At 34.4% G+C, this 18,346-nt stretch overlaps 1 protein-coding gene across 5 annotated transcripts in view; it reads left to right on the top strand.

The window, feature by feature from the left end:
• The window catches only part of TMEM65 (transmembrane protein 65), an 85,773-nt gene that overhangs the window by 46,261 nt on the left and 21,166 nt on the right, over positions 1–18,346 (top strand). For all 5 annotated transcript variants that reach the window (XR_012471651.1, XR_012471650.1, XM_074201654.1 and 2 more), the window contains one exon: positions 474–18,346. This exon is cut by the window's right edge. Coding sequence is in view for 3 of the 5 variants with exons in the window: in XM_074201654.1 (XP_074057755.1) it covers positions 474–575 (102 nt within the window). In the remaining 2 variants the exon portion in view is untranslated. The remainder of the gene's footprint in view (positions 1–473) is intronic.

The raw sequence follows: 18,346 nt of genomic DNA, 5'->3' as shown, positions 1-18,346 counted from the left end.
TTAAAAAAAATTATAGCTTTTAATAAAATTTAGGGAAGTATCAATAATATGCTGATAGGAAGTGAACTAAATATGAAAATAAGAGATATCTTAATTAATATGCATTGAAATTTACGTTGAGAAACAAACTCATCAGTTGCTTAAGTCTTGTCATAGATGTTAAATGCCATGTTTAAATGTGACCAGGATTTCTGAACATGGTATTTGTGGGATAGAGGAGGGACACCACTTCCCTTAGGCTAAAATAATGCCTTTGGCTTCAAGCAGCATCTCTGAGAACTTAGGGGGAAATGGCAATGTCAAAAGAGAGAAGATGAGTTTATAATATATTTGAATCACTTATAATATATTTGAATCACTTTTTTGATTGCATAGAATAGTGAAGTAAGCAAATCTCTTTCAGGAATAAAGTAACTTTTTAAAAAAAGTGATATTAAGTATTTTTTATTTTTTGTTCTCCTTTGTTTCCTTAGGGCAAAGCTGTCGGAGTGGCTATTGGTTGCATTTTAGGAATGTTTCCTTTATTGTTCTTTAGAGGAGAAGAAGAAGAAAAAAAACTGGATGAAAAAAATTAACTGTTTTAGAATCTCTGTAGAAAGATGTAAAATAATGTACCTCAATAAGTATGCTGTCACAATATTTAAGAATTAAGACAGTAAATATGTATAGATATGGGAACAAGCAATTAAGCATGCTTTATTAAAACACTAACTTATTGTGGCTTGTATTCTTAGTACATCTTTTTATAAAAAAATCTTAATTTCATAAAAATTGTTGAATTGCCTTTTCACTAATGGCAGTCGACATTTTCATTTTTCCATTTTTATTTTTCATATGTTATAGTAAGGCTATTATTTTAAGTCATTGATGTACTGTATAGATTTGGGATTTTCTTATTTGTTATTAACCATATATACTTGCATGAAAACATCCTCTTTTATTCATGACTGTTCCAAATCATCTTTGTACTTTTTCCATAGACAAAAACTATTGGTTATTTTTGTTTAAAATTTTGTAATTCCTTCATTGTTCTTGCCCCTGGTATCAATTTTGGCCTGATTTGAGATAATGATTTTCCATTCATGCCCAGTGCTTCTCTTTCCTAGTTGACTCATTCAATCAGTGTGGAATTGAATTGGTTGCTTTAAGTGTTGCTGGAGATATACAAATATATATATATATATATATATATATATATATATATATATATAATTTTGTTTGATCTGATCTTTTTGATTCTTAAAGAGCCAGAAGTTAATGAGCATATCTTCTTCCCACTTACATAAAATACTTTCTACTTTATTTATTTTTTCTTTTTTGCCTTAAAACTCCCAGTTTTGAGTAATTGTATTCTGTCTTTGCTTCATAGAAAAGAAAAAGTAATAATTTTTGGTGTGTTTTATGGGGGCAATTATCACAGAATTAAACATGGTATTTTATTTTTAGAGTTAAGAGAATAGAGAGGGAGAGAAAATGCAAGTTGTATGTGAGAGTTGAAAATTAAGGATAAAGAATTCTGTAAACAAGGAGAAATCAGGAGAAGAAATTCAAACCTAAGAACGTTTGTGGTACAAATAGTGAAATTGAAAAGAATTGGAAAGCTTCTTGTGTTCTACTGAGAAAGAGAGTTTTTCAAAAATTTCATCAGTAAGATTTCCATTTCTGGAATATCTAAATTATCCTCATACTTGAGATCTCAATGTGTGTATCTTTTTTTATTGATGAACTTGCTTTCTGGAAAAAAGATATTGTGGGTAAAACTAGGCTCTGTGTGTGTGTGTGTGTGTGTGTGTGTGTGTGTGTGTGTGTCTATTTTATTTTCTATCGTGCAAGTAAAACTGAGGAGGAAACATTTTTTGCCTTATTTTTCAAAATATGTTCTAAATAGAAGATGCTCATTTCTTTTATATCATTGAAATTTAATCATGAATGAGATTTAATTTTCTCAATATTTATAGCTTTTCAAGATAGGGATATTAATTACATAATTATAAATAAATGTTATGGGGAGAATTATCAGAAAGGAATTTTATTTTAGCCATTCAAGGTCATTATGCTGTTGGTTTGGGTTTTAAAACTTGTAGATTGACTGTAATATTTACAGTCATAATATTAAAGTTATTTGTAGTTGGCATTTGTTTACATATAATAGTCCATTTTAAAAATGAAGAGCTAATTTATCACATAAAAGAATTAGTTATAAATTCTCTCAACTCCTTCCACATATTTAGTGTCATTCTTTAATTACAGGTGAAGAGAGGAAAAGAAGCAGAAATAGTATCCTAAGAAAATTATTAGATATAAAAAAACCAGAAAGATAAAGTATTAATTTTATGATCAAAATTAATGTCACACTCATTTTCCTTGTACTTTTCCAAAAGATATTTCCAAATATTGTGGATTATATTGTTTCCCCATTTAGGAATTACCAGGCTAATGCAAAATTATGTTGGACTGTTTAATATATGAACAGTGTGGTATGTTATTTTAATTGAAAATTTATTTAAATAAATGTTTTAGATACTTTTGATGCTCTTTGTGTTTAACCAATTCCATCTATTTTCGTACAAATATTTCAATGTGGTGCTTGCATTTTTAAAACTTATTATTTCAAATTTGTTGTCCAGAAAAACCTTTGTGATATTTTTTCTCTCTTCAAATTAATGTTCTCTTGGCAAAATCTGACCTTGAAATATTTTTTTCCTATATGAGGTTGAATGCAGCATTCTCTCAATAATTTATCATCTTGGAACATGAAGTAAACAAATTCTTAATTTGAGATGTTTAACAATTTGGATCATTCAAATAATGCTCTCTTTTTAAAAAGTAAATGACATAGGGGTGGCTAGGTGACTCAGTGGATACCCGAGTTCAAATCTGGTATTAGACACTTAATAATTACCTAGCTGTGTGGCCTTGGGCAAGCCACTTAACCCCATTTGCCTTGCAAAAACCTAAAGAGTAAATGACATGCCTGAACCCTTACCAAAGGTTTTTGTTGCTCAAAATCATAATTCTAAGTATGGTGCTTTGTACAAAATAGTTTCTTGGTTTGGCTTCTCAAGATGATGTCTTCTTATAAACTTTTTTTTTAATTCTTAGAGTCTTCTATCACAGTATCTTCTTACCACTAAAAATTGAGCCTTCATTTCTCATGCTAATTACTTATTAATGTTTGAACGTTGAAACAGTAATGGAGCCAAGAATGCTGTTTCCATTTAAGTCATAACATGTATATGTATTAGTTTCTGTTTAACTTGTAGATGCATGTTAAGTTGAGTGTATTTTGATGCTACTGTATGCTTAACTACAACCAATGTTTTTTAATTAAGATATATTGAACTAAAAATATTTTAAGAAATTGAAAATTTAAGAAGTTTGATTTTGAAATTTTAAGTGAACAGTATTATCTCCAGATAGTAAAAATCTTCAAACTTATAGGAAATTTAAGGTATTACATGCTTAAGGTAACCATCTCTGTGGAATCTGCATTTTCTGTTATGGCATTGTAAGGGAGAAATAATCTTACTCTGGCTATTTTAGTCTTTAATAGGAATAAATCCAGGATACAAAGGTCCTTGAAAATTATTAGAATCCCAAGTGACTTTTAAAATTCACTTAAATGAAGAAAACTGCTACTAATGATTTTTTGCTGCAATTTTTTCTAAAATGAACTCAGTTTCCCTTCCTAAGAGTATAGTGAACAGAATTTAATTTTCAGATTTTCCTTTCAGAACACTCACCACCATTATATTGGAAGTGTTGCTCTTAAGGTTTACTGAGATTAGTAGGGCTATTTGATCCTACAATAAATGTCCCTAGACAGCTATGCTTTTTGAGTTCTTGTCTGCTTTTAATGATTTCTCCTGTTTCTTTTCTAACAATTAAATTATAAGCTGTCACATAGATTTTTTCAATGTCTAAACTTGTGTTTCATTTATTAGAGAATACCAATGAGAAAATTTTCTTTACCAGTGTACATTGGCAACTGTTCTGAAATTTTTAGTCTTCAGAGAGTTGTCTCAAGCACTAAGATTAAATGAATTAATTGCTTAGGGTCACACAGATAGTATTTGCCAGAGATAGAATCTGAGCCCAGGTCTTCCTGACTGAAGCTAGTTTTCTATTTACTGTATAGAACAATGCTTTGCTGCTTTTCATTATATTGAATGATTGAAAGTTAAAATTGGAAGGGACTTTAAGGATCATCTAGTTCAACCCTCCACTAATCATCCTGTTATGTAGCAACCTGGACAGGTGACCATCTAGCTTCTTCTTAAAGACTTCTAATGTTAGGGAACTTAATATTTCTTAAGACAACCCATTTTATTTTTAAGATTATAAGTGAACTTGTGTTGAGACAAATCTATACCATTCTAGTTTCTACCCAGTACTCTATTTCAAGAAAATTAGACATATTCAACTTTATCCTTTCATAGGGCAATTTGACAAGTATTTAAAGATTGTCATTATGTGTTCCTTTAGTCTTATTTTATAAGTTAGACACCTCTAGTTCCTTGGAGTGATCCTCCTCCAGACTTGGCTTTGAGTTGTCCTGATTATCTTGATCATAATCATCTTGATGTGTTCTTATATGCTAGTGTCCTTCCTCTAATTAAAGTCTTAAATACGAGTATAGTGTTCTATATGTGGTCTGATCAGGGAAGAATACTATAGGATCATTACGTCCCTTATTTGGGACATTATAACATCATTATATAGAATTTCATGTATCTACCTCTATTAATTCCTGGCCCATCCTTTCATGCACACCTCAGAACTTGCAGTTAGAAATTAGGCAACTAGTTTCTTTTTACAAATATCTTTAATTGTAAGTGTTTAGTGGACTTTGAGAGAGAGTCTTTGAGATTATGGTATGAATAAGTGAATGCTTTGGTGCATGGACTCTTAAACAGCCAAAACTTAAGTCTTAGAGTCCTTTTTACCCACCCACCCCCAACATTGCTTGGTTTTTTGGCTTCAGTTTTTTAAATTGTAAAATAAGGATCCTATTTGGATCATAGAATTTATAACTGGAAGAGATTGTAAAGACATAAAGAATAATTATCTGTAATACTTGTGTCTTTTTAACCTTTATCATTGGTTATTTCTTAACAGGATTATAAAATGAATGAATCTTTCTATAGGAATTTTTTGTGAAGGAAAAAAAAATGATCATGATAATTTTTAGTGCCCCCTACCCTCAAGTAAACATCTCCCCTATCCCCCCCCCAATTCATTAATTTGTGGCAGAATTCTATGTGGATAGATTAAGGAACTTGATGGTATTGATGGCACATTTAACAAATTTGCCAATGATAGCCAACCAGCAAGGATTGCTAAGAGAGTTGAATGAGTCAGGGTCCAAAAAGATCTTTCAGGCTACATGGTTGGACTGTATTCAGTAAGGTGAAATTTATTGAGAATAATAGTAATGTGAAGTCTAAAAAAAATTCACAGCTACAGATTGAAAGCATGTGACTATTTAGTTTTTGGTGTGGAAAAAGAATTTTTACTGGATTGTAAACTTGGTGAGTCTTCCATAAAGCAACAAAAAGCTAATGAAAAAGTCTAAGTTAATGCAGAGAGAGGCATGAAGTGTACAACTAGGGAAGTTTTTATATTGCTGAATTTTGCTTGGGTCAGCCTATGTCTTAAATGTTTCTTTTCTATTGTAGGCATTCCATTAAGAAGGGTATTCATTGATAAACTAGAAAACATCCAGAGGATGGCAATCAGAACAGGGAAATACCTTGTAATCATGCCATATGAGAATTAGTGAAAATGAGAATTAGTGAAATAATGGTGGATCTTTAGCCTAAAGGACAGACTTGAGGGTCTGTGAAAGGAACTTTCATCTGTCTGAAGACTGTTCACTTGGAAGACAGATTAGATTTATTCTACTTGCTACCAGAGGGAAGTAGGAACAAAGAAACTAAAAAAGAGAAATAGAGACTTGACCTGATGTAACAAGATTCCTAACAAGTAAAGCTATCCAAAAGTAGACTAGGCTGCTGGAGAAGAAGATATTCAAGAAATGACTGGGTATCCTCTTGTCAGCTAGGAGATGGGGAGGGGAATTCTTGTTCAGGTAAATGTTGAACTAAATGACTTCTGAGGTACTTTCCAACTTGGGTAATCATTGAAAGTTCAAATATTTTAACACAGAATATCATGGATGGACAAATAATGTCAAGGGCATGGTCCTAAAGCACCTTGTCATCTTGACACAGTTTAACAAAACAGTCCTGCTCCCTTGCAATTTACATTCTACTAACTGGGCTAATTAACTGGGCAAGAAGTTTACATAGCGGGGAAGCAAAGCCAACAAACAAAAAACCCCTAACCCAAATCTTTCAAACAAACTTAAAAAAAAAGAAGTCCAACACCTTTCAAAATTCATATAAAGCAGATGAATTCTAGGTAAAAAGTTATAAGGGTGAAACAAACACTGAAAGCTATAAAAATGTTTCTTTTGTCTTAAAACCAAGTTAAAAATGGTCCTCTTTAATGGATATCAATTAACTTGTGGGTAGAAAATGGTAAGTATGTCTTTGTTGTAATCTAAAATGGTGGCCATTTCTAAAATGCAACCCTTTTAATGGAGGTTATTTAAAATGGAAACTTTTAAATGGGGCACATATTTGTATTACAATTTCAGCATAACTCGTAATTTATTATTCTAAAAATTTTTGTTTAAATAAATGTTTTTAAATAAACATGTCAAAACTTATTTATCCAAGTGACTGTTGTCCATTAAAATAACTACTTCAGGAGGTTTTACACTTATTCAAATTCATCTCTCATTTTAAAACTCTTTGGGAAATGTCTTTCTTGGCATTGCCACCAGAACTAGTTTTCCCAATTATACAAGAGAACTAGTTTTTTTTAATTTTATAACATACCTTTTTGATCCAAAATTTCATCACATGTTTTATTTAGCACTATACCCATGTCTCAGAACCAAAGCATGCTTTGATTGAGATTGACTTCAATCTTGGGATTTCTCATTATATTTGTCTTTTTATCATGCCTAGTCTTGAGGTTCTCTCTCATGTAATTATTCTCTTTTGGCATGTGCTTTCAACCCAAGGTTTCTCTGGAAACTTCAAAATTTGTCATAACACAGATGGCAGATGAGAGACTCTTAGGATAGGTACTCAGACTAACAAACCTTCACATTTAAGAGACTTTTAGTTGGACAAAAAACAGATTCAAACTATACTGGAGAAACTTCACTTCAGTATTATCCTCCCTAGGACCTATGCAGATTTATCTTACACTGGGTTAGTTCTCATTAAAAGAAAACACTCAGTTTCTAGATAGTTCAGTTCTCCCCCTTCTTTTTCTCTTTCTCTCTACACTCACATTATTGCATATATATGAGCCTGAATTATGTTTTATAATTATCCATACTTATTAAGCATATTTGCATACATTTCTTATTAACAGGTAGCTAGGTGGCATGGTGAATGGAGTGTCAGATTTAGAGTCAGGAAGACTCATCTTTGAGTTCAAATCTTGCCTCAGACACTCACTGTGTGTGTGATGCTGTGCAAGTCACTTAACCGTGTTTGCCTCAATTTCCTCATCTGTAAAATGGAAAAGGAAATGGTTAAACACTCCAGTATCTTTATCAAGAAAACCCCATATGGGATAATGAAGAGGAAGACATGACTGAACAGAAACAAGAATATATGTCTTGCTCATTTCCCAGCTTATTGTTTGTAACTACAGTGTTTAAAACAGAAGTTCTTTACCTTTTTTGTGTGTCTTGGACCCCTTTGGCAATCTGGTGAAACCCTTCCTAGAATATTTTTAGATGTATTAAATAAAATTTATAGGATTGCAAAGGAAGCCAATTCTATTGAAATGCAATTATCAAAAATTTTTTTTTGAAAACCAAGTTCATGGACCTCAGGGTAAGAATCTAGTCTAACATGTTATCATCTATCTATCTATCTATCTATCTATCTATCTATCTATCTATCTATCTATCATCTATCTATCTATCATCTATCTATCTATCTATAGATGAAATTATCCCAATATTTTTAATCATTTTAATTTTTTAGACATAAAGTCTTTTTTTATTAACAATACATATATAGAAGTTTAGAAAAAGAGGTGCTATAAAAAGTTGAACTATTAATTTCATATTTATTTAGAGTAAGTAAAATAATTGAAGCTTTAATAAAAATCATAACAAAGTAAAGTGTTCCCTTCCATATGTTGGTCTTTTTTTTTAAAGACTTGACTATTCTTTTTAATGTATTTTTGAGGAAACATAATTATTTTTCCTTTGATATCCATCTATGCTTTGCAGATCCTGTTTGCTAAGAAATCTGTTTTCCTCAGAGACTCCAATTTAAGTGTTTCATATTTATATTAGAGGATTCTGGGCTGGTATTGACCCTTTTCAGGCAGCAGAACTCCAACAAGAAGCATTAAGATTGTTTCTGGCATGTTTTTGGTTGAATATGTTTTCACTTGGGGTATATCCCTGTTCATGGAGCCTAATTCTAACCTTCAGGATAATTCCAGATCAGACATTATACAATACAACAGGGTAACAAAAAAAAGACAATTTGATTTGCCATTCAACACTGACAGATGCTATTATGTTTTTGTGCTTTGGGAGCAATATAGCATTTCATAATAATCTCTACTCATTTGCTCTGCCAAGGGACCCTTTGATTGAATTCTGATTTTCAGTACTTCTTGAAATATTATACAGAGAAAAGTATATGTCATCTTTAAAAGAAAGTCCTTTATATTTAATAGAACATGATTTAAGTATGTATCCCATATCTCTCCAATGAAACATTTTGCAAATTCTCCCACAGATAGCTTCGCTTTTGGCCATGCATTTGACTGTGTCTTTCTCAGTGGACCCCAGAGGCATGACAATACCTGTACCAATATCTAAACTCTTCTGTAGCCTTTCTTTCTACAATAATCTACATTTAGAGGTAGTGATCAGCCTAGACAATTACCTCTACCCTACTTAAAGGAAGTTTCAAGATACCATGCCCTGATGTATTGGGTGAGAACACTTTTCATCTTTCTGTGAATAAAGTGCGAACACACTTCCTTACGTGTGATCAGAAATCCATTCAGATTGGCTGAGACACTTGATCATGCCCCCTGGAATTGAAAAAAAATAGGAAGTTTGTTAGAATCAGATTTAATTCTGGTAGCAGAGAGGAGTGGGTGGTCCAGCCAAACTGATGAAAAGTGGGAAGAATTGTTGGGCAAGACTAGAAGCAGAAACCTAGTTTGTTTTTTTTAGTCTTCCTTCTCCATCCTCCTTAACCAGAGGAACTTTGAGTAATTTAAAGCATCGGGGTGATTTGGACTCTTAACTTTTCTAAGTGTACTGTGACTGGTGTTTGCATTAGGAACTAAGGACAGACTAGATCCAGATTAAAGGTTCTACAAAGACCACAGGAGAACAGTCATGCTGTACCTTAGTGAACTATCTTGGAGATTCTAGAAAAAGAATGTACTGGGGTGAGGTATTCCTTTGCCACATGTGCTTTCTAAGCTTTAAAACATGCATATGTGTGTATTTAGTCATACATATACATACATAAAACTTCATCTTTTAAAATTTTGAGTTCAAAATTCTTATCCTTCATCTGGCCCCTCTCCCAATCATTGAAGAAAGCAAGTAATATGATATCACATGTCTGTAAAGTAAGCAAAACATAACTTTCTAACTTTGAGTCCACTTTCCTCTGGAGATATAGGATGTTATAGTACCATGGGTAATAGACTTGGGAAGATGTTTTATACCAATTGTTCTTACTATATAGTACCCCCTTCCAAAAGTTAATTAAGTCTGCCTAATTACTATTAACTGATAATCATGGTAGAAAGCAAACTAGTGGAAAGACATACACTCCCCCATCTCTGTTCCCACCCCAAACCATACAAGAATCTGAGGAGAGATGTAGTAGCCATGATCTGAGACCAAATTGGTCAATGCATGGATGTTGAAGCCACCTCAGAGCATATGCTAAAGTCACAGTATTTGAGAGAAGGGACTGCAGAGCCAAGCACAAATCCCTGGGATACACCTGGTGATCTTCAAACATGTTGATAGGGAGCCATTAATAGCTACGTTTTGAGAAGTCATTCAGTCAGTTCAATATCCACCAGAGTGTACTAGAGTCAAATCCATCTCTTTACTTTTCCTAAAAGAATAGTATCAGATACTTTATCAAAAGGCATTCATTACTTACTGTCTGTGTGTGACCTTGGGCAAGTAATTTTTGATTGCCTTGCATCCAAGACAAGCTCCAGTAGTCCTGGTCCAATCTGGCCACTGAACCCAGATGGCTCTGGAGGAGAAAGTGAATTTGGTGATATTGCAGAGCATTTGCTCACTCAAATCCAATTCACTTGCTTGTCAAAGCATCACATCTCTGATGTCATGATCTTCTTTGAGAATGAAGGACAAACATCATCATCATCATCATCAATAACATGCACTGGTGTTTTTTTCTTCCTATTCTATCCTTGATAATTTTTAAAAGGCAGTTGCTAGTTTTGCTCTTATTTCCTGGCTATTTTTTGTGGTTGCTGTCATCTAACTTATAGACTGCCAGTGAGTTATATGCCATTCATGTCTTGCCCCCTTATCATATCTCCTATCTTGCCCTGCCAAACCTCAGCCCTGGACCATTTCCAACATTTTCTGCCATTAATCATAATTACATGCTGCTGAAAGAAACTCAAGAGACCATGCTGACTAGATCCACTGCAAATTTTTGTTCTCAACTACACTTTCTCTATAGCAAGGTTGTCTTTTTGTACCTCGTTAATTGCATCTTTATGTCTCTAACCACAATAACTTTTCCAAACATTTTCATTTTCAAGGCTTCCTTTCTCCCATGCTCTTAGCTGAAAACCTTGCCTCCTTTTAAAGTGAAAATATTTAGTCAGTTTTACCCTCCTCAAATCACATCACGCAGATAACTTCTATCTCCATCTTTACCTATGTCTCCTTTTTTGTGACTAAACTCCTCAACAAGGGCCATTTACAATAGGTGCCTCTACTTCTTTTTTTCTTAGTTCTCTACAATCTGAATTATTGAATGTCATCATTCAACCAAAACCTCTCTCTCTCTCTCTCTCTCTCTCTCTCTCTCTCTCTCTCTCTCTCTCTGATGTTACTTAATAGCAAATCTAATGGCCCAGAAAATACCCAGAGATGGAAAATGGGAGTTAACAAATGGAGAATAAGGAGGCCAGTATCACTAGATTAAAGAGTTATGTAGGGTAGGGTATAAGGAGTACAAAGACTGTAAAGGTAGGGAACAGGGCTAGATTATGAAGGGTTTTGAATGCTAAACAGAGAATTTAAGGATGCAATCGGGAGACAAGTAGCCAGTGGATTTATGAAATAGTGTGATATAGTTGGACCTTCACTTTAGAGAAATGATTTTGGTAGAATGGAGGCTAGATTGCAGTGGAAAGAAACTTTGAGTAGGTATACCAAGCAACAGACTACTGCAACTGGACAAGAGTGAGGAAATGAGGACCTGCACCAATGTGATAGCCATATCAGGGAAGAAAAACATGTTTATTCAAGGAGAAATTGACAGGTTTTGGCAACAGATTGAATATGGCAGTGGGTGTGAAGCAAGGGTGAGATTAAATGAGAAGATGAAGATAGCACCTAGGTTGCAAACAGTGGAATAAGGAGACAGGTGTTACTCCTCAATAGTAATAGGGAATTTTGGAAGGGGGGGATATTTAGCTATAAGCATAATGAATTCATTTGTGGTCTTATTGAGTTTAAGATGTCTACAGGATATCAGATTCAAGGTGTCTGTACTTAGTTGTTGATTAAAGACTGGAGATCATCAGAGAGGTTAAGACTAGAAAAGTAGATTTGAGAATCAGCAGCAAAGAGGTAGTGATTAATTCCTTGGGAACTGATGCGATCACCAAGTGAAATATTATAAAGAAGACATGGGGGTCCAGGACAAAGCCCTGTGGAACACCTCTGTTACGTGATGCTAACCCAGATGAAGATCCAGGAAAGGACACTATAAAAGCATGATGAAACAGGTATAAGGAGTACTGGGAAAAGTTGATGCTTTGAAAACCTAGAGGAGAGAGAGGATCAAGGAAAAGAGGGTGGTTGACAACATCACAGGCTGTAGAGAGGCTAAGAAGGTTAAAAATTGAAAAAAAAAACGTTGGATTTGACCTTTAAAGAGAGCACTGGTAATTTTGAAGACTCTATCTTTGGTTGAATGATGTGTTTAGAAGTCAAATTGTAGAGAGTGAAGAAGAGAGTGAGATGAGAGGAAATGGAAGCACCTACTTACTGTAGATGATCTTCTCAAGGAGTTAACCACAGAAAGTAGGTGAATTATGGAATGATAGAAGGAATGATAGCAGGTGAGGTTTTTGTTTTTTGGGGATTCTTTTTGAGGATGAAGGAGACATAGGAAATTTATAGGGTATTGGGAAGCAAACAGTAAAAAGGAAGAGATTGAAGATAAATGAGGAAATGTGAACAATAAAGGAAACAGTTTGCTAGAAGAGATAGGATGAGAGCATCACTAGTGCACATAGTGAGTTTGGATTTGACAAGAAGTGTCATCATGTACAACAAGTATGGGAAGGAAATAAGGATGTGTATAGTGCTGTACTAAATTTTTCTAAATATCTCATTTGATCCTCAAATCAACCCTGAAGGTAGGTGCTATCATTATCTTCATTTTACAGTTGAAACAGAGGCAAACAGAATTTAAGTGACTTGCCCAGGATCATAAGGTAGGTTTCTAAAGCCATATTTGAACTCAAATCTCCCTGACTCTAAACTGAGCACTCTACTCAATATGTCCTCAGTTGCTTCATCACCCGAGGGGCAAGGAGAAGATAGTGGCAGAAAATATTTGAATGATGTAAGATAAGAAAAACAGGAGAAAAGGGAGCTCTTTTGGAATAGGGCTAAAGTTAGTGAGTGTTCTCAGTGAATAGCTTCAATATGATGCAAGGTTTTGAGGAAGGATGAGAAGGGTCAGAAGAGAATGAGAGGGAATTAATTATGGAGGTGTAGATGAATTGCCTTGTAGCAGTGAGGGCCTGGTTAAGGTTATGTTACATAAATCTGTAGTGGACCCAGACAAGGTGGTTGTGTGATTTCTCCCCCAATAATGTTTGTCCTTCATTTTTGAAGAAGACCATAACATCAGGGAGGTGATGCCAGGACAATCACATGAATTGGATTTGAGTGAGGAGGGCCTGTGCTAAGTTACCAGCATCACTTTCTCCTTCAGAGCCATCTGGGTCCAGTAGCCAGATAGGAATTAGGACAACTGGAGATGGTCATGTATGCAAGGCAATCAGGGTTAAGTTAGTAAGAGGCAAGTGTACGAGAATGGATTCAAACTCCCATTCTCCTGAATCCAAGACCAGTGCTCTGTACACTATGCCACCTAGAGCATGAGTTTAGGAGCAAAAGCAGCAGATAGTGACAGTAATATAAGCTTCAGATTGGTAGGACACAATCTGATAAGAGGGCAAGAGTATCAAGAGAATATTACAATATAGAGTTCAACTGTTTCACTAGGGGGTCAAAATGGGGAAAGGAAGAGAATATAACTAGTGCCAGGGAGGTGGTACAGGAAAGAACTGAAGGTTTGAGGGATTGGAAGTCATTGTGGATAAAGAATAAGGCTTGGTATTGGAAGGCTTAGGGAAAGGTGAAATTCTTTCAAATTGTGATTAGATAAGAAAATTCCAAAGTTCATAAAGGTGGTGGTGTATTCATGGTTAAGTTAACATCTAATAGCCATTTTTGTGTGTGGCTGAGATTAGGAATGAGTAAACTGATGAACTGGGGTAAAAATGTTTGAGGATGTATTAGTAAGTATATTGAAGTCCCTTAGTGTGAGAAAAGGAGTCCTGGAGGAGACAGAGATTGTAAACTAGATACTGAATTTACCCAGCAAGGAAGAGGAATGCCCTGGAAGTCTGTAGACAATTGCTACCAGGACTTTGATTAAGTGATCGAAGTGTTTGTGTGAAGGGAGGAGGAGTTGACTGAGTGATGGTGATGGGGAGAGAACTTAGAGGTGGCAGTAGTGAACAAGGAGTATTATAACTCTCCCATCTTGACCAGTGAGTGGGTGGAAATGAATGAAAGTCTAAGCCAATGCTAGAAAGGGTGACCAGGGAGATTGTGTCATTAGGAGGGAGCCAGTCTCTGTGAGAGGCAGAAGATAAAAGGCAGTAGAAAAGGAAAAGATGTCGACAAGTTTCTATGGAGGAAATATTGGAAAGAGGTATTTGGGACTTGTTTTTGTTTTTAGGTTTGTGCAAGGCAAATGGGGTTAAGTGGCTTGTCCAAGGCCACATGGCTAGGTAATTATTAAGTGTCTGAGTTCACATTTGAACTCAGGTCCTCCTGACTCCAGGACCAGTGCTCTATTCACTGCACCACCTAGCTGCCCCTGGGACTTGTAATAGATTGAAAGGAATGGGAAGAAAAAATTTGGCAGTGCAGGATGGGAAATGAGGCTTGGATGATTGCATAGCACTTCTAAATCACTGGAATGGAGAGGGTATGGAGTTTGTTACTCATTAATGAAAAATTGAGAGAATGGACATTGCCTCAGAGGTACCGAGACTGGAGAAAGACCCTAGCTTAAGAAGGTCAAGGCTTCTTACTGCACCTGGGATCATCTCTAGTCATCCTGATCTGCATCTTTCCTCTGGACTCAAATAGCTCTAGAGAAAGAGCAAGAGTTATGAAATTGCACAGAACTGCATAACTCCAGTCCAATCACTAGCAAGTCAAGACACCACCCTCCTGATGTCATTGTCCTCTTTGAGAATAATAGCAACAATGAAATCTTCTATAAGAAGCCCTTTCCAGTCCCCCTTAATACCAGAGTCTCCCTTCTAACATTACCCTCCTTTTATTCTGTATACATCTTATTTGTATGTAGGTGTTTTTTATTGACTCCGCCATTAGACTGTGAACTCCTTGAGAATAGTTGCTGGGTTTTTTTTGTTTGTTTGTTTTTCTTTGTATTCCTAATATCTCTTTTTATCCCTAACATAATGTCTGTAATAGAGTAGATACTTACTAAATGTTTGTTGACTCATTGAGAATAAATTTGCATATACAAAATAAATACATGGTAATTTCTGGGTGAAGGGTAGACACTAGTAGATGAGAAATTAGAAAAAAAAAACTTTATGTAGAAGCTAAAACATGAAATTAGGGATTCTAATGTAAGGAGGCTGCATCTTCCAAGCATGGAGAGCAACCTTTTCCAGAGGCAAAGAGATATAGAGAATGTTGCATATAAGGAACAGCAAAACAGCCAGTTTGTTTGAATCAAAGAGTAAGGTAAGGAAAATTATATCTAATAAATAAATCTGGAAATATAGATGGGGACTATCACTATTCTGACAGCTACTCAGATACACAACCTCAAAGTAATCTTTTGCTCTCCCTCAATCCTTCACTATATCAAATCAGTTTCTAAGCCATTTCAGTTTAACATCTTTCCTATCCATTCAATTATCTCTTTTCATACTTTAATTCCATCCCACTCCTGCCATTATTTCTTTTTCTTTTTTTTTGCAAGGCAATGGGGTTAAGAGGTTGCCCAAAGTCAAACAGCTAGGTAATTATTAAGTGTCTGAGGTCACATTTGAACTCAGATCCTCCTGACTCCAGGGCCAGTGCTCAATCCACTACATACCTAGCTGTCCCTCTGCCATTGCTTCTTGCCTGAACTATTTCAGTAAAGTCTTAAATGGTGCCCCTACCTCCATTTTCTCCTTTCTATCTTCCATAAAGATTCCAAACTGATTTTCTTTAAGCAAAATAGTTGAGTCTATTGCTACCTGACTCAAGAAATTCCAGTGACTCTAAACTGTTTCTAGGATAGAACTGAACACTTTTGTTTTTTTTTTGCCCCTTTTTGGAATTTCAAAGCTTTCACAATCTGACTCTACTGCCTTTTCAGATTTATTGTAATTCTTCTCCTTCACACAGTATTTTATAGCCAAAATTTCCTTCTTGATGATTACTGTATGTGTTGTTCCATCCCCCTTTCCTAATGATGTTGTACAATCCATTCTCAAGTTCTCCAATTACTAGTGCCCTATCCAAGAAATTCCTTTGTATTTACTTTTTATAAAGTTTGCATTGTAAGCCAAGAGAACGCTGAAGGACTTATGATAAAGCATATTATGCATCCCAAAGACAGGAACACACTTTTCCCCCTTTCTTTCTTGAGGTTTCTCTTTTTTGGGGGGTATGTTTACTTTTCCAGCATGATTATGTTTTTAACCCATATCAAATAACTTGCTTTCTCAATGAGGAGGAGGAGGGTGGGAGAAAGGGTGAGAATTCAGAACACAAGGCTTTAAAATTGAATACTGAAACTTGTTTTTGCATGTAACCAGGGGAAAAATAAAGTAAAAATCATCATTACCACCACCACTACCATTACCATCATCTCTAGTATTTATATAGGATTCTAATGCTTCAAAGTGCTCTATATAAAATCCTCCTCCTCCTCATTTTTAATAACACAGTGATATTCTTTCATAATCACTTGATCTTCACAATAATCTTATGAGATAGGTGCAATTTTTATCCCCATTGAATAGTTTAGTAAACTGAGTCTGAGAGAGACCTAAAGGTACACATCAGATAAGCATTTAAGGTAGAATTCAAACTCACTTTATCCTGAGTCATTCCAAGTCCTATGCTCTGTTCTCTATGCCACTTACTTGTTTAAATAATAAATGCTTATTGAATGAATGAATGAATGAATAAGTTATCTCAACTCTATCTGCTCTTCTCTTATGCTGTGTAAGGGTTCATAGTCATCATAGTGTTTTGTGTGACATGATCAATGAAAGATGTTATTTTGAATTGGAAAATATGTTAGAAATCACCAAGTACATCTAAAAGGGTCTCAAACTATTTAAATCTGAGTCACTTTAGCCCTCCCCAGTTTTCTTATACTGTAGTGAGAAGTACTGAAAGTATATAGTATTAAGATTAGGTCTTATTCTTATCAAATAAAATAACCAGTTTGGTTTTCCTTAACAATGTCTATTGGGGGTATTAATTCTTTGCTAATTAATGGACTTTTAACAGAAATTATATTATGAAAAACAAATTGATACATGAAAATTATAAATATTATAAATTATGAAGTTGCAAATAAGTGGACAATTTACAATGAACTAGAGGCACATAATGGACAATGGATTGGGGTTTCTCTTTTTTTTGCAAGGCAATGGGGTTAAGTGGCTTACCCAAGGCCAAACAGTTAGGTAATCATTAAGTGTCTGAAACCATATTTGAACTCAGATACTTCTGACTCTAGGACCAGTGCTCTATCCACTGTGCCACCTAGCTACCCTGAGGTTTCTCTTTGAAATCCATTGCTAATGTTGGTGCACATAATCTCAAATCACTATGGCATGCATTTTAAAAAATATAAGATTTCTTTTTCTTGAACATTAATCCTAAATGTTAATGTATCCCAGATTTATAAATCTAGATTTACAATGCATAGTATATATTAAAATTGATACAGATTTAACTTTGTAGTTAATTGCTTTGTTTCTTTTGTAAGAAGATGTCAATACTTACCAGTCACCTTTTTACTTTTCTGTATAAATGTGTGCATTATAATTTTTCAAGATGTTGTAAACCACCTAGATATACATGTATCAATCAAAATTGCATGGAAATGGGCTATGCATATAAAATATTCCATCTTGCCTTTGAGTTTTGATATTCTTGTACAACAGTTAAGTCCCTCAAGTTGAAGTTTTTATTGTATTGGAAACTTAGTTTCCATTGTAAGACAATTTTGCATACAGTGCTGATTTATGTTAACATCTATGTACAATCTAAAACAAAGAAAGAAATCAAATCTAGGGAATCTTGACTTGGTCAATGGACTAAATAGAAATATTTTGATAAAATTCTTTCTTTTAAAAAAATTATGCTTATTTCCAAATTCTTTTTCTCCCTTCATCCCCCCATCTATTAGAAGGCAAGAAATACATTATACATATTAAGTCATGCAAAGAATTTACCCAATAGTCATGTTGTGTGTTTTGAGGGGAAATAAAGGAAAAAAAATGCTTCAGTTTCCACAGTGTCCAACAGCTTTCTCTCTAGAGGTGAATAGAATTTTTCATTATGAATACTTTGCAGCTGCCATACATCATTATATTAGTCAGATAAGTCAAATCTTTTCTTAATTGATTCCTGTTACAATATTATATTATATTATATTATATTATTTCAATGTTCTAGTTCTGCTCACTTCAGTTC

The sequence above is a fragment of the Macrotis lagotis genome, chromosome X, assembly GCF_037893015.1.
Source record: "Macrotis lagotis isolate mMagLag1 chromosome X, bilby.v1.9.chrom.fasta, whole genome shotgun sequence".
Lineage (NCBI taxonomy): Eukaryota > Metazoa > Chordata > Mammalia > Peramelemorphia > Peramelidae > Macrotis > Macrotis lagotis.
The sequence above is the reverse complement of the archived record's forward strand: the minus strand, read 5'-3'. Positions and strand labels throughout refer to the sequence as shown.